Source organism: Hippoglossus stenolepis, chromosome 15 (assembly GCF_022539355.2).
Source record: "Hippoglossus stenolepis isolate QCI-W04-F060 chromosome 15, HSTE1.2, whole genome shotgun sequence".
NCBI lineage: Eukaryota > Metazoa > Chordata > Actinopteri > Pleuronectiformes > Pleuronectidae > Hippoglossus > Hippoglossus stenolepis.
Genome location: NC_061497.1, coordinates 16442734 through 16466613, shown reverse-complemented (window position 1 = coordinate 16466613; position 23880 = coordinate 16442734). Strand labels below are relative to the sequence as shown.

General features: G+C 40.4%; 2 protein-coding genes across 4 annotated transcripts in view; one reads left to right on the top strand and one right to left on the bottom strand.

The window, feature by feature from the left end:
- LOC118121837 (rho GTPase-activating protein 26) overlaps positions 1–13042 on the top strand; it is a 79495-nt gene extending 66453 nt beyond the window's left edge. For 2 of the 3 annotated variants that reach the window (XM_035178035.2, XM_035178033.2), the window contains exons 20-24: positions 69–252; positions 8310–8348; positions 8459–8587; positions 9410–9501; positions 10929–13042. In XM_035178035.2, the coding sequence (XP_035033926.2) occupies positions 69–252; positions 8310–8348; positions 8459–8587; positions 9410–9501; positions 10929–11026 (542 nt within the window). In that variant the 3' untranslated portion in view covers positions 11027–13042. The remainder of the gene's footprint in view (positions 1–68; positions 253–8309; positions 8349–8458; positions 8588–9409; positions 9502–10928) is intronic. The other variant, XM_035178034.2, reaches the window with a different exon arrangement.
- Positions 13043–14119: 1077 nt separating this feature from the next.
- LOC118121836 (glucocorticoid receptor) overlaps positions 14120–23880 on the bottom strand; it is a 67527-nt gene continuing 57766 nt past the window's right edge. Inside the window, exons 8-10 of the mRNA XM_035178032.2 lie at positions 22526–22656; positions 19493–19650; positions 14120–19006 (exon numbers count right to left, since the gene is read on the bottom strand). Coding sequence (XP_035033923.1) covers positions 18854–19006; positions 19493–19650; positions 22526–22656 — 442 coding nt within the window. The 3' untranslated portion in view covers positions 14120–18853. The remainder of the gene's footprint in view (positions 19007–19492; positions 19651–22525; positions 22657–23880) is intronic.

Sequence of the window (23880 nt, the reverse complement as noted above, 5' to 3'; positions counted from 1 at the left end):
GGTGTTTTCAGACAGAAAAACGTCTGTTTTTCTGCAAAGAGTTTGCAATTATCTTTCTTTTCATGTAGGTGACAAGAGGAACAGTGTCGTCAATGCCACAGTCAACGAGCTGCAGCAGCCGGTCTCCTCCTCTTCTGCCAACTGCAACAGCAGCAGCAGTAGCAGCAGCAGCAGCCAAGGCCGAACCCCGAGACACAGCCTGACCAGCAACGACGGAGAGCAAGACACACGGCAGATCCGCCCCAGTTCACTGTGAGTGTGACAGAGCAATGGCATAAAACTCATGCTGATCTGTGCAGTTCCTCAGGTCTGCCTAGGAGGTTACGTTTTCACCAGTGTTTAAAGTGTCTTTAAGTAACTCAAAAATTACTGAACCGATTTCTATTACATTTTGTGGAGGTGTGCAGTATGACCCAGAGATGATCCTATCAAATTTTAAAGTGGATCCAGATATACCTTCCTGATCCAGGAATACTTTCTTTAATATAGCATTGCAGGGCTTTATCCTTGGCTCTGCACTCAAAGTGCTGCACTTCCCTATTTAAAGATAGGGAATTGTTGACTGATTAATTACATCAACACCAATTTAGCAGTGTTGCAATAATAGAACATATAAAATATAAAGAATATGAAACCAGATTTCAACTGTACCTTTTGCTGTGCAGACTTGTTTATTTATTGCTCAATAGTGAGATAATAATGTCCTTCTAATGGTTTCCCTCTTTACCTTCTTTTCTGAAACTTTTTCTTGTTCTTGTTTACTATAAGTGAGAAGCGTCTAAGAGATAACACAAACTTTTGGATGTTATAAAGATGCAGCTCAGGGAATTTTGTGCAAACATTATTAAGATAGCCATTTTTTTTATAAAGAAGTCAAAAGGAAAGAAAATACAAATTAAATTAGAAGCTTTTCAGTTTGACATGTTTGTGAGTGAGGGGTGAAGGATGGAAACTTTGGATACACAAAGAGATGCACTGTGTATGCACACATGTGCAAACATTAACTGATACACTCACAAACACACGGGTTCCAAGAATGTACACACATATTCTTTTTTTTCATGCATACGGAAATTCACAGGCGCAGGAATGCATGACCACATGCACACACGCACACACGTCAGCACACATGTGCATATGTGGCAGCTAAGAGCTTAAGCAGAAGTAGTCTTGTGAGTGGCGGGTTGTCGGTTTAAATCCCAAAAGCATCTGGAAAACATTTGCGACAAGGACCTGAACTCCCAACTGCACCAACAATCGTATCTGTGCTCCCCCTCAACAGGACTTAAAAACAATTACACGAAAACCCATTCACATTTATACACAATGTATGAGGGAGCAGTTACATAATGTGCATGTCCTCCCACCGCTTGGCCTCCTCTGTGTTTGATCAATAGTTTACATAACTAACAGAGGCCGAGTGAAACAGAAACAGTTCTGCATGTCTGAGCAAGCCCCTCTTCCTGTGAGAAGTACCATACGTCTTCATATAAACACCGGCCATGCCTACACTGAGGTCTCTACACAGGGTTAACACACACACCTTCATATGGAATTCACATTGACATGATGCTGAGCATACACACATAATGTACACACACACACACACACACACACACACACACACACACACACACACACACACACACACACACACACACACAGCGTCTTCATTTGTCTGTTAGTAAGCATGAAGATCGTCTGTTCAATGATGTTTTCTTTGGCGTTGATGTGCACTGTCTGGGACTTGGACATATGCACCACCGATCATTTCATTAATTGAGTGACAGACCTGCAAATACAACATGTTGCCAAGATGATTGCACGTTGCCACTGATTATTTTTCCTCCTGGTTTCACTCCACCACCTCCTCTCAGTTCTTTAATCGCTGTTCCACATATCATTACAGGATAAGCAGTATAGATAATATATGGATGGTCGTTGTTCTGTATATCTGATTCATAGACTGTATATAAAAATGTCCGCCATCTTGCGCTTTGGACCTCATTTGGAGCCAGAGTCTGCTCAGTAGTGATCATCGTGTAGAGCCGCAGCATTGAAGTCCCGCCAATGCACAAGCTCGACCAATCGTGACTCATTGTCAGCTGTCAATCAGGACATTTCACCGCAGTTTTAAAGCATCAAATAACAAATTAAAACCTCACTTGCCGGAAAAAATAACACTTGAACAAACGGTGCGATAAGAACTACCCTAAATGACAGAAACAGCCTTTGAGATAAAAATATTTGACCTGTGCTTTGACTTTTTAGTTTGGTCCATGTCCCTTTTACTGACATGAAGGAGGTGAGGTATATTAGCTTTAATGCAGCCATCCACCAGGGGGCGATCAAGGGGATTTGGGTTCACTTTTGGGGACTTTTGTCCACCTTTATATTTATATATATTTATATTTATATATGTCTATGACACGTGTCCCTCATCTGACTGATACTTAAAAATATCTTGACTTCTTACTAGCATGTAAATAAGCGACTTCGTCCTTCAGTCAAGTGAAAGAAATGCAAACTTTTTGTCTTTTGTGTAAACACTAAAAACTTTTCTCTAAATTAGAGACCCCAACCACAGTAAACAGACGATATACTGTAATAACTGCAGAGAAAAACAATCTTACTTTATTATGTCTTTACAGCTTCAGTAGAGTCCTCTGAGCAAAGTGCTGCAATGATACCAGCTCACATAAAATGTGCTGTATTTAACTGCTGCTGTGTCATAAATCTGAAAAGTAAGGAAATGTCCACATAAACCTCTTGGCAAGAAGCTTCATCCTCTAAAAGTAACAAACCCGTCTCCCAAGTTTGAAATTGATGGTTCTTTTTTAAATGGGGTGCTTGGAACCTTGTGTATGTGTGAACTGTGCTTCAAGGGCAAAATCTGAACTTGATGTATAAGGACACGCTTTAAATTCCAGCTATGGATTTAAGTAAGAGCGCTTTCACATCTGGTGCAGACACGTTCGGTCGTGAAAGGTGCGTTGGACCACAGTGCAGACTAACTGACTGAAAGAGTTGGTCATGGTCCGGATCAAACTGAACCATGGTTTGGGTCATTTGCAGTTTGATAGTTTGGAAAATTCCAAATTTGGGGGAAACTGCAGGAAAATGAGACGACATTAAACAACAGAAAAAGAAATGGAAGCTTTTCTGGTCTCTCCAGAAACTGGAGAGTTGCAAACAGAGTTGCAGGCTCGCAGGATTGCTCGCACTCCTCTTCCCCGACGATATAACGGTTGAACGACAAGGACGTTTGTTTGGCGTATTCAAACTAGTGTTGAGTACTGCACCTGGTGATGCTGGTAGCACTATTATCAGTTGAGTTGACAACACGTTGACATGAGACCAATGAATGTGAAACCAAAACTAACCAGATCAAACATATACATTGTAACAAACCTTGGTTCGGACTTTCAGGTGGGAAAATGCCCTAAAGTTAAATGCCCTGTTATTTTTTACTAATTGTAGTTAATTTGTTTGGGTAGGTTTATACTTTTTTCTCGCTTTTCTCGACCCAAAAGATTGAACATGTTGTCCATAGCGACTTGCTGGTGATGGAGATGGATAAAGGTAAACAAGTGACAGAGATAAAGGGTCTAAAGAGACGTTCAAGAGCACAGAGAGCAAAGAGGAGATGGAAAAGCTTTTCAGATGATATTTAATGAACAACCTGTTGGTCATGACATGGCACTTAATGGTGTGTGAAATTGTATGTTTACAAGCTTTTACCTTTTATTCTTTGACTTTTCTCCTCTTAAGGTCATGCTTGTACCGAACAGAGTGCTATCAAGTGTTTCATACACATTGCTCTTTATATTTGTATAATGTGTACACATGCGGCATCAAAGAGTATCAAGTTTCCCATCATTATCTCAGCAACATCTGATGCCGTCGAGCGGCTTCTGAGATGGAAACCGTTGTGCTTCTTGCTCTTGGAGAATGGCAGCAAAGTTTTATTTTCATGCATGAGAAAAGAGCAGCGTCTGTGTGTGTTTAATACTCAACCAGCTCAACTGAGGGTTTTATCTGAATAACGTCACGACAGAAGTGTTGAATGGTTTCCAGGTCCTCAACAACTAAACACAACTAAACACAATACACAAATGTGGCTCCGAAGGCAAATCTGGCTCGATCGATGAATGAATGAACAAACAGGCAGATTTGTTTCTTCTATAAATAAAAAATGAGTTTTTAATTAAAAGAAATCGGTAATCTAGAGGAAATGATGACATAAGGAAAAATATGTAAATAAACACAGAATGATTCAAGAGATGCAATATTCAATACTTTGCCATATAAACAGTTGATTGGATTTTGTCTCAGTGAACTCACCCAAACATGAGTTAAATAAACACACACACTCACAGCACATCGTGTTTGAGTATGAGGATCGAAACCTGCTGGTCACAGTTTACTGCAGAGTCCACCACATGTTTTCAGGAGCTTTGAAGACACACAAACATTCACATAACACCCATGAACACAATGATTGCTTTTCACATTTGTATACTAACATATTAGCATTCATTATAGGACGTGGAAACCACCTTGACCAATTAAAAGCACACTGCACAGATGTTTGAAGTCCTCATTGTCAAAAGTGAGATGTGTGATATTTGAATGGCATTGATTTTACCAGTAAGGGAGGGTTTACCAAGGAGGCACTATTTAGTGGCATTATGGGTAGTGTAGTACATTGGAGTGTCTCAGCCTCTGCTGCTTCAATCATGATTGTTCTCTCAACTTTCCCATATTTGATGTAAGTGGACACTAAGTTGTGGGTGAAGCTCTTTGTAGATCCCAAAAAGATCTGTCAAACCCCCGTTACAGCTTCAAATGCCAGCGTGTGTCCTCATCACAGGGTCGAGACGTACAAAGGTCAGAGGTCAACAACTGTCTCTTCAGAAACTCCGCATTAATCTGAGGCAGATGTTATTTTCAGCTTTGGCACCTTTTGTTGTCCTCTTTTAGAGTTTGTTTTCAGCTGGGAAATGCCTGGAGGTCTTTTTATAGCTTCTACGTTTTTTCACATACAGATGATACAATGCAGGAAAAAATAAAGAGAGATAAAGCATTTAAAAAAACAGTAATAGACGTTGTAATATGCTCTAGAGAAGCATACGTGATCAATCTAACCCTGCAGACTTGACCTGCGACCTGATGTACTAACATGAGCACATTGAGTGTAAATGGCAAAACGTCACTTTCTATCTTCTTGTTCTGTCTGTCGGGCAAAGTCAGTGTCTTTCTATTCGTTCCTGCAGCCTGTTTGGCATTTGAAAGGGAACAAAAAGAAGTGAAAAGAAAGTCATGAGTACAGAGAGATTAGAGGTAAAGAGACAGAAAGTCTTAATATATCACCACAGGGAGGAAAAAAAGAAAAGCTGTAAAAGTCTCCATGGTGACTTTAACATTTAGGAAACCTGTCATAGAAATATTTCCTCCACACAGCAACACACACACACACACACACACACACACACACACACACACACACACACACACACACACACCAGACTAAATGTGTCTGCTTCTGCTACTTTTACTGATGAGCTGCCTCTTGAAAATGGATTTTAAAAGGTTTACAATTCTTGAGCAAAGTTCTGTGTATAGGGACGTTTTCTATCCTCTGCCTTCTTCAGCGACTTTGAGCTCAACAATAGTGAGCACAATCTCTTGCTGCATCGTGGCGCGGCTGCATGTTCCAACTCGATCTGTTTGGATGTTGATAAAAAAATTCCACATAAATCAGAATAACGAATCAACAAGTGAGCAAGCCTCATTACTGCGACTGAATACGTGTAAACCAGCTGCGTATTACTTCTTTGCTGTAATTGCTGTTAATTTCCATTTACAAGCCAGGTTTCAAACTGTGGAATGGATAATTGCACAAACAAATAAAGGTCAATTACAGGAAGAAAGTAAACAAAGACACTCAGAAAAGTGCGTACACCTCCGCTAAGGCCCAACGGTCCCCTTCTGAAAACACAAATTCACTATATATATGGATGTTTATTTACATCTGCACCAACTCTATATATATATTGTTTTTTCAAGTAGACATGGCAGTTTAATCAACATCACACTATACAAGCAGAGCAATAACAGGAAGCCTGACAGACTGAAAAATCTGTTGGAAGAGTTGTGTCGGCACTGATCAGGAAAAAGGAAAGAGGAAATGACTCGAATTAATTTGTGAATGAAAAAGTGTTTGTCAAAGAGGAGAAATTGAGAGCAGCAGCCTGGTGAGTGTGACATGAATATGAAGGAATTAGTGTAACTACCGAGGAAATTTGCACTAAAAAGCACGAAGTGAAACAGAGCCCCAGTGTTCTGCCACTGAGGTCAAATATTTTCCAGAAAAGTAAAACAGTAAAAAAAACTAAACAGATACGGTTCAGTAATGTCCTTGTTTGTATAGAGAAGCTTCTTAATCAACGTAACTCGTCTCATCTGTTCAATCAGCAGTTGTCCTCCTGTTACATCAGCACGACCCATAATTTCTGATGCTCATTACTGAAATATTCCTGAGATCTTTTTGCACCCTCCTGTGTTTTCTGTCTGGTGCCCAAACTTGATATTTGCAGGTCACGGGGTTCCTGCAGGTTTATCGTGCGCCGCAGCCTTTAGGCAGTAGACGATACATTCCTACTGTAGGAATCTTTCCCAGGCGGTAAACTGTAATTTGTCACTTAAAAAAACAGATGTGATCCACACAACTGGCGACACGAGAGCGGCGAGTGTGTTGTTGCTGTGAATTCACGTAATAATCTGAAACATTGGTCACAGCAGTGATTTGTTTCACTCGACCTGCATTGTCTGTTAATTTGAGTCACACCTTGTTGTTGTGGGCAGCCCTCAAGTGTGCCTCTGCCTTCACTGTTAATGAGATGGAAGTATGTGCCTTTGCCTTAGTGTTACGTGGGGGCGCGTGAGTGTGTTATGAGAAAGTCAATAAATGGCCCGTGAGGGGGAGAAGGGAGAGGCTGCGGATATATTTATTAAATGGAGCTGTCAAACGTGCTGTGGGGGCGATGAGGCTGCGTTCACCCGAAACCTGTTGATTCACTTTTGTAACCTGTTATCTTTGGGAATTTCCCCTGTGACGTCACGTCTGAGAAACAGAAAAAAAAAACCAAATACGAAATATCCAGATTTTTGCTGGAAATCCATCAGCTACGGGGGCAGGGAGTGAAGATGAATGGGCTAGAAGAGGTTATTGACAAGCACTGAGTTACTGAGGATCATTGAGACGCTCTCTCAAATGAGAATTTAAAAGATAGATTACTAATAACCACACCTTTAAGCTCTATGTTCCTTAAAATGGATACAAATTGAAGAAAATTCATCCATTAAGAGGAACCACAAACAAGACGAATAAAGCTAAATAAGCCGATACGACATTATGTGGCTGAAATATCAGTTATTGCAGGTTTAACATTTAAAGAAGGAAAAATTCAACATTATTACAGTATTACTGTCTGAATCTGCCTGTTCAAACTGTTCATTGAGGCCGTATATTTAAATATTTATACGGACAACATGTTCTTTTCTCAGATTTTTCCAACAGAAGTATTTCAGTTGTCTTCTCCATGATTTTACACGTGGTTTGTCCTTCTCTGTATCCATGCGGGGCGGAATATTGTGCTCTCATACTGTAACTAGCAGTGTGGTGTGGTTACATGCTGCTGTTTCAGTCCTTCACTTAAACCTCTCTGTGACTCTTATAGCAACAAAATGCCAGTAGAGCATACGAGCTATGTTTGGTATGTGTTCCACAATCTACAGAACAAAATCCTCAGTACAAATGACTCAGCGCAAATATTTGCTTGTTCCCTGTTTGACCTAAATGTAAGTTTCAATCAATGAAAGTGACGCTGGTTGACTTGGTTCCTTCCAGCAGTGCATTCTGTGCAGTGGCCCCCGCACTCATTTATGAGGCAGGCAGCCACAGAAGTGCTGCTTTTTAAATGTTTTTAAATATTGATTTCCACAATCAAATGTCATTTGTCTGTTTTTACAATTCATTTGATAAGAGCACATAAAGGAACTATTGAAACTATTAGTTCCTCCTTGCAGCTGAATCATTTATTTCGACTTTTATTTCGTTTTGCCCAACAAGCTTGGAGCTCTATTCTATGGACTTGAACCCTAATGCAAGCAGACCTCAGTGAAAGAAGAACACCATTTAGTGTCCCGATTTCCCTTGTGGCTTAATGACTTAATTAAAATCCAGTTGGTTTTCACTTGTCCAGAAATCTCAGTCTTACAACTTGTTTTTAATTTTCTGTTTTTAGGCTGAACCCAAAAGGTCGTGGCAGCATCCCAGCCAAAAGGTACGAAACTATGTCTTTAATTTGAGAGAGTCACATTTGTCACAGCTGATAATGTCCTGAACTGTATTTTATATCTTTCAGTCTTTATTTCTGTATTATTTCATATTCAGTGTTCATGTCTCCGTCAGTGCGGCGTCTCCCAGCCCCACCTCACCACGTTCCCCCTCCTGGCCGATGTTCTCTGCCCCCTCGAGTCCTCAGCCGACGTCCTCGGCCTCCAGCGACTCCTCTCCCATCAGGTTGGTCCACATTGTTGTGTAATGATTTTTATCACAACAGTTCAGTCAAGCGATAAAGGAGTCGTTCTAGGAAACTCTTGAGGTGAAAATGTGTGCGCCTGTTTGCAGATGACACCACAATATGAGTGGAGAGGAAAGAAAAACTAAAGCAGAATATTTATCTTCTATAATAAGAAGTGCTGGGATATTTGATTCAAGCACTCACTAAGTGCTTCTCTGTAACTGATGAATAATGTTAGCAATATACTAATGTGCAATTATTTACTTAGGTAGCTCTTCAATATTCATCATCTGGAAAAGCTTGAACAGCTTTAATTAATACAAAAATATTTTTTTAAATATTAAGAAGTTATCACGTACTTGGCCGTGACTTCTAAGCTTCCCTGTAAAAGGATGGAATTTAAAGCATGATTTTTTCCTTTGGGAAAAGCATCTTAATCTACCCTTTTCTTATTTTAACACTAATTAGACTGCAGTTGTTTTCATATGAGCTTCTCTATATACTTTTTAATCCAGAAAGTACCTTATTTGGATGCAGTTCTCTAACTCAACCATCTTTCCACTGCCCCCCCTCCAATCACAAACCAAAACTGTAAAAGGAGTTATGTGTCCAATAAAAAAATTAAAAAAACTTGGACATAAAACCGTAAAGAGTTCAGGAGGATCACATCATTTAAATCTGACTTGAAAATGTGTGAATGAACCCCATTGGCATTTGGCACTCATTTAAAGTAACGACCTGCCTGGGGCTCGAGCAGCTGAAAGCATAACGTTCACTTTAGTTTGTAAACGCTTTCTTCCTAACTTCCTTAATGTCTCCAGTCTTGCGGGCAGGAAGGCTCGGGCGCTGTATGCCTGCAAGGCAGAGCATGACTCCGAGCTGTCCTTCATCGCTGGAACCATCTTTGAAAACGGTGAGTCAGCCTCTGGATCTGCCAGCAGAAAAAGGAAAGAATGTGGGTTGGTGTGTCTGTAGAAACAAATAATTACTGTAAAAACAACAAGTCAGCCCCGGGAATTTGCTGGACTTAATTTATTGAGCCCTGGTCCTGGATCTCACCACTGGGGTTGAAAATATGTAAGTTATCCAAAGTTCTCTAAACAGTCAAAGGTTCTGGCCCAAAAAAGTCACAACTGACTCAACTCAGTTACCATTTTAATTCTTAAATTTTTTGGCTACTGTAATTTCTCCCTGGAGGAAACAGGAAGGTGTGCTTGGGTCGCATGATACTTTTTAATTACATTTTATTATGGGAGTGAAGGGTGTGATATGCACTTTTCATTATTGCCTATTTACCACCAAGATTATCACAAGTTTGCAAACAGACAAAACTGTAAAAGATTCAGTCAAGTGCAACACAGCCAAGAACCTAATATCTTTCAACGGAGGAGTAATTTGCTTTTTTGGGGGGAAAAGTAAATAAATAATTAAATTAGTTATTACAGAAAGTATTGGAAACCACATGTCTATTATTCAATGGCTTCATTGCTTCCTTACTGTTGTGGTTTATTTTCCTTTTCACCTCCCCTCACTGTCAGAATCTCGTGAGACCGACCTCTCTCTCTCTCTCTCTCTCTCTTTTCTCCTCTCATGCCTCTTTTCATTCCTCTCCAACCCCGAGCTCCCAAAACTGTTCATGTTTGTCTCTCCACAGTTTTCTTTTGCTCAACAGCTCAAATGAAAACCAGACTTGCACAAACGTAAGGAAAGTAAAAACTTACTTTGAGCTGCTAAGGCTTATAATCACGCAGATAAGGCACATGAACTGATTATTAGGGATTCACTTTTTGGTCACGCCAGTTGACACATGTCCTCTCACACCCCACCAACCGGACCTAAATAGAGTTTGCAGCAAGAAGACTTTTAAGCTATGCAGTGCAGAGCAGTGTCACCGGAGCCCCTTTTGGGCAAAATGTGACCTTGCGGACATGTAATCCTCACGGTGGCATCCCAACACCCCTGTCTGCTAATGGCGAGCCAAGGAGGGAGCATCCCAGCTGTCCCCACGGAGCTTACACTGCAGCCACACACTCTTAAGAACACTGTTACAGTACAGCAGCCATATAAATGAAGATCAAAACACAGCTGTCTCATCGGGTTTCTCTCTGTGTCAGCACGGTTTGTGAGTTAGGAGAGTTCACCAAAATATGAAAATGAGGGGTGGGTGAAGTGTTTAAGTCCACATAACACTTTTGGAGTTTCAGGGGTTTCAGGGTTTTCATTTTTGGGTGAACTATCCCTTTCAGTGCCTCTTATTTATGGAAAGGTTTGAGTTTATCTTGAGATGTTTAAACAAATTGAATGTTTCTCATTTTTCTCTCTCTCTCTCTCTCTCTGCAGTTCATGGCTCCAGGGAGCCGGGTTGGCTTGAAGGGACCCTGGATGGTCGAACAGGACTGATACCAGAAAACTATGTGGAGTTTTTAAAGTCCACGTAGTTTGTGGTATCAGTCCTGACTCGGAAGATACTGGACCGGAAACCAGAACCGGAGGAGGGGACTGGATTTGACTGCACAAGACCGGAGAGACTATATTAGCTTGTATACTATAGTGGACCGGACCATTGTTGGAGAACTGAAACTGGACCAAACCATATCAAATGGATGTGATGCAGAAGTGAAGCAGAGCGGACTGGGGAGAGACCCGTGAATTGCACTGGAAAAAAGAGAAAAAAAAAGGTTTTGAATCCCTGTGTGGTTTGGATGTTATTGGTGTGGATGACTCCCCGAGTCCTGATGATGATGTAATATGTGTGGAGAGAAAAGTGTATACGTGTGTGTGTGTGTTTGTGTGATATATCTGGGGTTGATATTTCTGAGCTGTGAGGCTTGTGATTTTTATTTTTCAGCCCTTGCTTTATTATTTGGAGTTGCACTGCCCCACCGCTTCAGCATCTCCTCTTTTGTATCGCCTACGAATGGAAAAGCTCTCTGGAGGTGATTGATATGAAAACAGTGGACTAACTCCGTGCGGTGACGGCACCGTGGTTTGTCCGACTGGGGGAGTGGAGCGTTTAAAAGCAGATTTTGAATGATCAGGTTCGTGCTGAACGGCTTCGATATGTGTTTGCGAGCACTTTTCCGCGGAAGGCGGGTTTTTCCCCAGAACAAGACTCGACCTGGCTAATATTTCGGAGCAGGAACCCCAAGGCAGATCAGCCACAGGATGAGGTCACCTGGAAAACAGTCTGGCCAAAGGTCAGCATTGGGTTTCAGCTTTATTTTTATAAATCGGGGGCTTTTCTCCCTCCAGAGCCCTCAAGAAAAATGTGAAAAATGTCAAACCAGCTCCACGAGCTTATCAGCGGTTTACAACGCAGCGTGGGAGAAAACAACCGATTCCCGTTGGTTAAAACAAGCCCAGCTGAGCTGGGAGGCCTCGCTCCGCTTCCTCGGGCTCGGGCTCAAATTTTTTTGATTGTTGGAAATAACTGGATCCTGTGTCACATATAGTTTGGAGTCATGTTTGCACTATTTCATCAAACAGGATGTTGTCCTTTTCCACAACACAGAGCACTGGCGTTCCAAAACACCACTGCTCTGTTTCAACTTCACTTCAGAAATACACGTGATTTATCACGTTTATTTATTTATAGCTCGGGTGGTTTTCTTCATGTCGGAGCCATCGTACGGATTCTGTCAGTTCCTTTTTTTTATTGCTCCGGATGCTTTAATCTCAGCTTGGAGTAACAAACAAGTGAAGTTTGGAAGTAGGGATGTGACTCGGGATGTGACTCGGTTATCTTGTGTACATTATCACACACCACAACCCCGTGTTTTTCTTTGTTCGTGCACAATCACGACAATGCTAATAGTGTCATTGTCTGAAGAGGACTGACATTTATGTTTGGGTCTGGTGTTTACAGACAAGACGTTCATTCTCAAGAAAATGAATTGCAGATGTGTCTTTTCAGAGACACTGAAAAAAAAAGAAAAATCCTCAAATTGTTCAGATACGTGTGAAAGCTGATCTGCGTCGGGGCTCCAATGAATCTCCTCCCTTCATGAGTCAAAGCTAAACTTTTTCCTTGAACCACTTGATGAACATCTGCATCGACTCTTCTGAAAAAAAGAAAAAGATTTTTATTGAACTTCCAGGACAAAATATTGAAAAAAATATTGTTGCATTTTAACCGAAAAATCAAACGGGAGAGTAAAACAAATGTGAAATGAGACTACTTTGTTCATATCTAAACTTCTTATTTATGAGACTTTCCTGAACTGTATTCTTTTTGAGGTGTTTTATTGACCTTGTAAATAAATACACAAACATTTGATAAGGTATAATTTTTTAAGTCTGAAATTTTATATTTTGTATTCTTAGCCTACTAACTTAATTCCTTCTTCGTTGCCCGACATTTTGTATCATTTAAGTCTATCTACAGCCTTAAATATTCCTTCAGATGTTTTGGTGAATTGATGAGCATGAGCAGAATTAAAGACAAATGTTGAACAGCTGCAGCTTTGATCGTTCTTTCTGATTCAGCGTCTGATGAGGATATTTATACTGTGGCACTGTTCACACATGTTGCACTGCTTCTCTCCTCTGTGTTTTGTCATTTAACTGCAACGTATCAGTGCTGAATTCTTCAGAACAAAACAGTCATTTCAGTAGAATCGCTGCAATAAAAGGATTAGCTCACTGCTACGTGCCATTGACCAGGCTTCATCTGGGTCATGTTTGGCCTCAGCATAAATCATTCATGTCCCAAAATAATCATCCCATCACATCACTGAGCGTTGAACAAAACCTTTCTTGCGAAGATGCAAAGGTGAATTTCATCCGAACCATCTTTGGTATAATGCAGCACTTTGAGTAGATAACTGAGATATTTAAGAAGTAGAACCTCTGGTACATCAGTTCCCCTTAACTGTGATTTTAAAATGCAAGAAGCATGAAGTTGGCTTAACTTTTATAGAGCCAATTATAGAGGTGGAATGTAACAAAGTACATTTACTTAGTTACTGTCGGTAGGCACATTTTTATTATTATAATTTTATAAATATATACATTATCCAAGTCATTTTCAGGTACCTTCAACTTTAACTCCACTACATATATCAGCAAATAAGTTCTTTCTACTCCGCTACATTTTTAAAATGCATTCATGTTCACATTGTTTATATATAAGATATAAGTAATCAGTAACGAGAGGGAAATTGGTGACTGATCCAATCGGAGCGGGCAGGTAACATTAGACCCCGCCCCTTTCAAATCAGCCATAATGATTGCATTAGCGACACTTGTTAAGTACTTTTACTTTTAAAACTTTATTTAAATTAAGTGCTACATTCACCCAAGTAGAACAGTAGATGTGATACAGTTTTATGTATTTATGTGTACTTTCACTTGAGTAAAGCTAGCTAGTTAGCTCCAAACTTAACACAGACAAAAGTGATGTCAGTCCTCTGAGTTCATGTGCAGATAAAATGTGTAACAATTTTACAGGTTCGTTGAATGTGTACTCGTCATAATATCAATGTTCAATTAGAGCATTTGAAATCGTAAAAACAAAAGACTGGAGCTGAGCGTTGGAAAACAGAAAACTTTATTGTGTAAGATGTTGGAACTGAAGAGAAATCAGTTTTTCCGAATTTCCGCTTTTAACCAGTGATGACAGAAAACATCGAGATGTTACCGACAGGATGTCAAATGTCAAAGAACAACACAGATAACTTAATTCAACATTTAATCAAATAGGTGAAAATATCGACACTGACTACAGAAGAGGTGTAATACAGAAGTTATAGAAACTATTGTTTTTTTCAAACAAACATTTTATACTTTGTGTTTGTTTTTTTTGTGTCTTTTTTACATTGGATTACATTTACATAACTGAAATACGAACAGAACAGACTTCGATGAAAGCCATAGCCATATATAACAATGAAACATGATCTGCCCTTAAACTTTAAAGATAATATTTGCATGTATTTTATACAAAATAGACTTTTATCAACCAGTTGGAGGGTAGTGCAATTCCATCAGGCTCTGGCAGATTTACTTTCATGTGGAGATTCAACAGGTTTTTTTATTATTTTTTATTCTTTTCCTATTTTAAAGTGACCAGTAAATCCTCACAGCAATATACACGAGATCCAAAGCCTTGACCTTTACAAAAGATACCTTTCGAATAAAGTAAGAAGTACTACAAGTTGGATAATAAGTGCTACTTAAAATGTAACTACTTGAATACTTCTTTTTGTTTGTTAAAATCTTTTTATTTTTTTATTTTAAATCCTCTGCTTTGGTCACTCTATTACACTAAACCTTCTCCCCCCCCCCTACGTTTTCCTCATAACATTTAAAACACAGTGAGCGCTCGTGTAGACTTTCCCATTGACTCGTAAAATTTACATTTACTTCACAAGACAAAAAAAAAAGGTTCAACACTTCCTAATGTATTCAACACGTCTACCTCTGTTTTTTTTCTTCTTTTTCTTTTTAAATCAAACACAAACCAACAAACAGAAAAAAGAAAAATATTTACTTTCTTGACTCGTTCAATGTACAAAAAGGATTTGAGTAAAACTATTATATCAAAGAGGATCAAGCGGATGTACTCAAAATTGCAGAAAATATTGTCATATTTTTTTTTTTCTCTTTACAACAGATCAATCTCCACAAGCATCGATATTTCTTAAGGGTTTAATCTGTTTCCTGATTTGAAATCTTATTTCTATGGCTCGCTGTCTCCCTTTCGCAAAGGCCTTTATTCAAACATGAAGCTAAAAGGCAAAAAGAGAAAATGTGTAGGAATATAGAGGTTATGTCTATGTAAAAATATTTTGTAGTAATAGACACTTTATGTTTAGAGGATATGTCTGCGCTGCTATATACACCTATGGCCATTAAGAAGTGAGCAGGGATATGGTTACGTCTACGTGTTAAAGCTGGTTTTCTGAAGCACCATGGCTTGGAAACGACTGTAATACTGTACGCAAAGTTACCCCAACAGATAAGACGATGCTTTAGTCAAATCGTCCCCCCCGGGAATCATCGACAAGGACGTGAGCAGCATCAAACCCATGTTCTTTAAAGCCTAAGGCCACAACAGCGAGTTCGCAGGTGAGGCTGAGAGCCGGCTCTGTACATGAAAACATCCCTGGTGCGAATGACTGTCCTTTGGCTGAATGGCTGATTAAAAACACGATGGCTTCTTAATGAATAGTGGCTCGTGTGTGTCCAGAGCCCGCTGTGCTGTTAGCGGTGAGTAACACACAAATGGCCGGTCTCTATGACAACCTGCTACCTGGTCTGTTCACCGCCATTCAGACTTAAGCGCCGCGGAGAGGACGAGTACCATTCAGAGTAAACAGCTGAAAATCTATATGGTCGACGTTTCAGGGCGGAGGGGCCCGGCAGTTACAAAAAAAACGTTAAGGAAAATAGAACAGTGTCTATTACGAGGGGGGGGGGGCATTGTGTTCACGCTGAAGCCGGGTACAACTGTTAATGTATTTTTGCTTTGGCTGTCGCATTAAGAAGGTACAATCATATTTTCATGTTACAAATGTACCCAAATGCTGATCACCACCTGCCCGACAACAAATAGAAAGTACTGCTTAATTTGCAAACAAAAATTAAATAAAAAGAACATCTTGTGCATCTGCTGGGGGGAAAAAAATCATACACTTGAATGATAACAATCAGTATGTTTAAGCTGGTGTAGGTGCGACGCTGAACTGAAGATCCCTCTCATGAACGACGAACCTTCAGCAAAGGGCCACGTGTCGTCAAATCACAACTGAATTATCACTCGATCACAACTCCAAGAAAGAAAGAACAAAAAAACAAATCAAAACACAAAGCTTGCACATTACATTTGGCACTAGTGGGAAATCATCCAGGTGATGTAGTCACTCGGGGCCTGAGCTCAGATCGAAAAATATTATTTGGACCAAACTGCGTCTTCTTCCAAAAATATTTCAACTTTAGAGGTGAAATCTTGTGCTGAGAACAGAGGCTCCATTGATTATGTCTGTCTACAGCCCATATACAAAATATATAGAGATATATATATATACGTATTTACCTTTTCATTCATGTGGAGCTCTACAGCTTAATAATCACTGCAGGTCGGGTTTGTGCAAACACACTGAGATGAAGCTGATTAAAGGGTCGATTCAATCTAAAATGGTATTTTATGGTAATGTTCACCCATCAGGAGAACCACACAGTGAAGTTAATCATAAACTTTAAGTATGTTGAAGTTTGAGAATTATTACACCTTATCTCTAAAATGGAACCAGTCTAGTAACCTTATGAGGTGGCAACACACACCAGGAAGTATTCCCCTCCGTACTTTACCTCTCTGTGATTTCTGAGATAGCAACAGGCGGCCGGACCAGGTGAGACAGTTCCATGACAGTGTATTTAAAAAAGAAGTGAATAAAACTGGATCCTCAGTGTTAAAGCAGCTGGCGATGACAGGACGGTTTTGACTTATGGCTTTTCATCAACACACACTCATGGGATCTGTTTTTTAAAAAAAATTAAGTTTTGCTCTCCAAGACAAAAAAGATCCATTTGAGCAATAAATTGCAAAAGTTAGCGGATAAAAACTTGATTAGTCAAAGCATTGGAATATTTAAGTCAGTCTGTTGCTAAATATAACAAAACATCCGATATTTCCAGTGGTTTCAGTTTAGCACAAAGCAGCTTTTGCTTCATTTTTTTTACCTCCGCTTTGAGATCTATCTTTTCGCCCCTGTCCATTTGTCTGATTGTTGGTTTTACGCAAAAGCTACAGAACAGTTTTCCACAAAACTTCACGGGCAAAGAAACAACCCGTTACATTTTGGTGGCAAATCCAAACAAAGAGGCAAATTTTCTATCACTTTCTTACCAGATTTTCTTGGGAATAACTGATGGATCCGTATGAAAGAAAGTCAGCCACGTTAAGATGACTGTTATCTATGAGTGTGTGAAATTTGGTTCAGCTCGATTGACTTTAATGAGAATGTTGGACCCTGGCGGAGGCATGTGCTCTACTGAGTGCCATTCTGGAGAAGAGGGGGGAAATATCTGGACGTGTATTCAACATTACATCTGTTGAAATAATCGACGTACTGTAACCTTCAACACAATGAGATCTGAATTGGGAGATCCGGTATATTTATCTAATATACGTCACACCGGGGGAAAAGACACATGAAACAACATTTTGTGAGACTTGTGATCCTGAAGTTCTTTTAGCTGAAACTTTTTGCGATGTAAAAAATGAAGATCCTAACATGTCCTGCTGCTCTACGCTTCTACTGCATCTAACTGGATCGTCCTCGTGTGCACGTCTGGGGATCCGAACAGAGAGAGCTGCCCACTTTGAAAACACTGAAATGGCAATTTGGAAAGAAAACTGAAAATTGCCAGCATGGAAAAAAAAAAAAAAAAATTAAAACAGACAAAATATGTGGAAGGATGTCGAGGTTACATTCTTATGCAAAGAAACAACGGTTTAGAGAGGATGGCTATGAAGAGCTTGAAAAAGCTAAAAGGCACTGGTTTTCCCTTCTCGGATACATCCTGTGTAAACATTTTTCTGTGTGACTGCATGTCTGCGTGTGTTTGTGTGACTTTCGCATGTGAGGTCAAAAAAGGGAGAATAATCCTCTGGCAGTTTGTTTTGTTTTTTTCTTCCCGTGGTCAGGTGAACAGCTGAAAACAGTTTGTCCTCACTGTCCTTGGGTCCAGAGGTGGGGGGGGGAGAGAGAGAAAACAAAAACGATTGTATTGTGTTGTATGTTTCTAATTTTGTCTGCGTGCGTGCGTTTTTTGTTTTGTTTTGTTTGTCCCCCTTTCGTCGCCAGCAGCTCTCTGAAAAACCACAACAAGCGAGTGGCTCACTACATTCTCCGCACAGTGGATCTGGGACGAAGCCGGGCAGGTGAGCAGAGGAACAGCAGGTCGCTGCTCCAGGGAGGAGGAAACGGTGGTTGTAAAGAGTTGGCAGGTCACTAAGAAAAGCAGTAGAACAATGGAGGCAGGAAAGACGTGGGAGGAGAAGGTGAGCAGGGCTGGGCAGGGGGGGGGGGGTAGATCACCAGAATGCAGCCTGCCCACAAGACATTCAGAGCCAGAAACATTTCCTCTGGAGGCCGAAATTTCTTCCTGGTTCGCCGAGAGGAAGGGCCACAGGTCGGTAGTCGGGCCTCCTGCACTGTAGTCCGGCCAAATCTGGGAGCGGATTAGGAGCCGTGGGGCTACAGGTATTGTGCTCTTGGAGGAGGATTTGAGTCATTGCTTCACAGTTTTTTTTAAGGCAGTCATTTCTGATGAAACAGCAGAGGCTTGACGCTCCCGTCTTTGAATTTTGGTATCTGGTTGGTGATGATCTCCGCCAGCATCTCCGGGAATTCCACGCTGAGGGTTTTATTCACAAAGGTGTAGAAACAGATCTGGAGGAGGCCCTCGACCATCTGGAGGACGAGGGGACACACACAGATTAGATGAGACATGTCGTAAAGCTTTTATTTTACTTTTGCATGATAATCTTTAAACTAGCCGCAGGTTTATACACTGTAGATCTTTACAGAGGAGCGAGCGGCTGAAGCACATCGACTGGAGCATGATGCACTAATATTTTTAAACTGTGCGCTGAATCAGTAGAACACCAAGATACTGATGCACTTGATTCACAAGATATGAAAAAAAAATCCTGGCTTCTATAAAAGAGATAGAAAGAAAGCCATGGTATACTCTGTGAGCACATTGGTAAACTTCATGGACATGATTGCTTTCAAATCTGTGATGTGTAGTGAATTCCATATAAAACAAAGAAGAGGAAAGACATGACTCATTAAGTACATACTGTATCAGCGTGTGTGTGTGTGTGTGTGTGTGTGTGTGTGTGTGTGTGTGTGTGTGTGTGTGTGTGTGTGTGTGTGTGTGTGTGTGTGTCTGACCTCCTGCATGGAGTCCAGTAGCTTAGTTAGCTGGTAGAAGCGCTGCCAGTTCTGACTGGCGTTCTCCTCTCTCTTGACGATGGCTTTCCCGAGCTCCTTGATATACGTCATCCGGATCTCGTCAAACACCGCCTGGCTCTTCAGGCCGTCTTTTGGTACTACACACAAACACACACACACACACACACACACACACAAATAGATAAACAAAAGAAAACTTTGTCAATGAATGATTCTTTGAACTCAAATTGTATTTGTAGCGTCAGTCCCATTAACAAGATCAGAACAAGGTCCCTGTGACGTCACAAAGAGAGTTTCACGATGTCAGGAACGGAATCGATAGTTCGAAGAAGAAAACAACTTTGATAAGAGTTTGATTAGAGAAAATATAAATGTTTTATAATGTGAGTTTTCACAGCTGAAAGCCTGAACCAAGGTTCATCTCTTTACATTTGATCTGGTTAGTTTTGGTTTCACTCTGCAGTTAAGGAGCACACTAAAGACTTTTGTATGACATGTGCATCCTGTCTTCATCTGCGTTTAACCTATACTCTGCACTGATTGATTTGATTGGAACTTCCTGCTCGAGGTCTGAACTATTAAACTATTTCACACTGCACATGAACTGAACCTGTTGGATCCAGACCGAGAGCACCTCTATTATCTGGACTGCATTTTGATGGTCCGAGGCCCCTTTCACACAGATCTGAGGGTCTGAAGGTCTGAAGGTCTGAAAGTGTGAAAGCGAGTCTATAAATTTAGTACTGGAGGGGGTTGTGTTATCTTTAATAGAAATAAATAATTATCAGTATACCCACGTTATTTATATTTACACTCAAAACTGTGTAATTTACAAACAGACCCATTCATAAATATATACATCTCAACAGTTGGTGATGTGAACAGCTGCTTATGCAATTTCAAACATCCGTCTGAAACTGAAAATCCATCCACAATGTTTCTATCTGTGCGAGTCTGTTCTTCATCCTGTTCAACTGTGCAACAAACAGCACGAGGCATTAAAACTTCATTAAAACTGACTGTGTGGGACCCCGACTCCGACCCTCAGGAGAGGCTGGGTAAACACACACAGATGCACACACACACACACACACGCACCTCCTCACCAGAACGCTGTAGGCTGTGGAAAATATGCAAAAGCTAAAAGTAACATCAAATGCTACCGTGCAGCGTCGGTGCAGCCTGGACGAGAGTCTGAGAGGAGACGCTAATGTTCAGACACGCACCTCTAAAAAAAAACAAAAAAACATCATTCACTCTGCATGTGCAGCGTGATTCAAAGACCACGAGCTGAGGATTCTCACTGAGCCGGTCACGAGTAAGAAGCTTAAAAAAAACAAAAAACAAGAAGGGATGAAAAAACAGCAATGTACAGTTGTCATAACAACCACGTCAACACATTATGGATTCCTCGTCAGCGCGCTGCCTGGCAGTGAGCCCAGGCAGAGCCACAGTCACTGACCTAGAGATTATGCGAAGCCAAAGAGGCCGGGATCAGAATGAAATACCGTCTGATTTACATAATCAGATGAGTGCAATCTGGCCTCTACATTATGCATTTGCAGGTTTGGCAGAGAGACACATTTTACAGGAGAGAAAACGGGTTTTCTTGAAGCTTTTCTGCACTAAAAGTAAAAAAAAAATTTAAATGCATCACTGTTACTTTCATTTAACGCAAGTTTGACAGTAATTTAAATCTCGTTGAGCAGAAAGTGAGGTCGGCCTTTTGAACGTAATCGGCGGGTCATAACAAATTGACCTTTAATTTTCAGTCCCGTGCACATGGGACTGACTCCAAACGGCTCAAACCAAAGTTGTTCTAACCTGATAGTATTTCCATCCCTGAGGGGAACAGATGGAAATAGCTCTCAGGTAAGAACATGCAACCAGTGCTCCCTATGGAAATGTCATTTCCTCCTCGTAACGAGCAAATCGCCTCTTAAGTGCATCCTTTCCCCTGCTCCTCTCCGAGAGTGTGGTGGAACAGTCACCTCTCCGCAAAAGGGAAATGTACATAATTGGGACAAAGTCAGACAGTAATAATTTCTTTATGCTGTATAATGTTACTCTGCTGATTTTAATGGTGATAATTGCATTGCTGGAACGGTCGCCCACTGCTTTCATGTGCCTTTTTAATAATAGAGACATTTTAAAGCAACTCAAGCGAAGGATAAATTTAGAACGACGATGACAAATCTGTTCTGTGTCCAATTTCCACTCATCAAACCTGAAATGATCAAAATTGGGGAAAAGGTTTTGCAGTTAAAAAACTGTTTTTCATAAAGCGTTTTAATTCAAGCAATTTGCAACCATGTTGATTACAAAGCTGCATTTTATCCTCCGAGATAAGTTGTTTTTATTGAACTGTGAGTTGTAATTTTCAAGCTAACTTTGGAAGCAAACCAGCAGTTACAAAACAAAGCAACGCAACTGTTTCTGTCACTGGGCAGAAAAAAAAAGAAGATCTGTCGACAAAGACACCTGCTGAAACTCAAAGGAGACAGTGATGACAACAAACCAGACTGAAAACAGCAAATCCTCAACATTCTAGACGTTGGAAGTACTGAAACAATTAATTTCCTGTCAGTCGACTAATTAATGCAACTCGAGTCACTGAATTACAGAAACACGTTTTAAATAACAGAATGAGTGATATTATGAACCTTCAATTGCAGTAAAGTGGTGCAATGGATAAACTTCTGTGCCAGATAATAGTGAAAAGGTTTTCAAACCAGATAAAAACCGGCTTCTCTTTCTCTTTGCGTCCATTCACTTTAAAGCTGCTCCACAGACCCAGTGATGCAGCCTGCAGTCGCAATTATTAGATGTGGAGGTGAAGATGCACTCTACTCGCATTCATGATAATGTTTACCCTCCATCCACAACACAAACTACTACCCTGTGACAAACTGAGCCACGAGGGTTTCAGCAGCATTACCTGCTCGATACAGTGGATTTTAAATCAGAACCATTTCAGTGCGTGTTTCTCTAAAGCAGAGTGTGTGCTGTTACCTGTACTGAGCAGTAATAGGACCTTCATGCACAGGTACTCGTCGTAGGACACCTGCAGTCTGACAAACTCGTTGCAGATCTTCAGCATTTGCTCGCACTGGTCGGTCATGAAGGGCAGCTTCATTCGCTCTCTGAAAGGAGGGCAGGAAAAGGGAATGGAAGGAGAAGAGATGTGGGCAAAGAGATGAGGGGAGGGGGGGCATAGAATAGGTAGAGACAAACAAGGAGGAAAGGGAGGAAAACGGGGAGAAGAGAGACATACAAATTAGATTTAGGCTCTTTCACTCATCCTGTTATTCTCATCCTCAATAAACAGCCCCAGCAGGGAAGTGCTTCAGCGCTGTAAGAGGAAACCGGACTGTGAAATCAGTCCTGATGGATTTTCACACCTCGCTCCCACCAGCACACAGTCCACATTACTTTCTACCTTCAAAATCAATATAGATGCACATTCTCCAGATTTGTGGCCTTGAGTTTATTGCCCTTCTATACATTCTGACCCACTTCAGTGCTACCGGCCGTGACCTCTTCACCTTTCACTTCTATTTTCAGATCTCTTTGAGTTTGCATGTCACAGCTCAGATCTCTCTTTCTAGGTATTTAAGAGCGAAGTGAGCTATTTGCAAGTTTTCAGGAACAAGAAAGAGTTCAGCAGGTTTGTTGGGTCGTTGTCATTTAGAGTAAAGTAAAAAACATTTACACACATTTACAAAAAAAAAAAAGAAAAAGGTTCTGCAGTTGAGACAACTTCCAAATGGCTGCATGAGTCAGTGGTTATATAAAATCAAGAGCCATGAACAGAACCTCACCACGTGTTCAGCAAACTGAAGAAACCAAGATGTGTTTCAGTGGTAAAATATATTGAAACTTATTGCTGATTACATTGATAAACTCTAGATGATGTTGAACTCATTGATAATTGACAGTTCTTGTTTTAAATTCATAATTTTGATTACTTCCATGGATTTATATTTTTTATAGCTAAAGTATTTATGAAAAAATGGAACACTGATGCATATAAACACTTTATTATTACTTATTAATTTCCTATATTGCACATTGAGTGGTAATTCAAATATTTCTATCATGCATCAATATGCATCATTTTTGGGAAACTGTCCGGTGTCATATAATCGATATAAGATTTTAAATACGATACACAGGCCTAGTTATCTAGTTGTTGTATTTGTTGAATGATGAATTCTCAGATTACCAGAAACTTATTTGTCTTGAACTACAAAGAAAACATCTAATGTTTCAGCTTTTTAGAAAAATGCTAAAACAGAAGCTAGCAGAACACAGGCTAGCTATAGCCCCAGGGACTTTTCTCTGTTAGCAGTAATGGTTAAAAATAA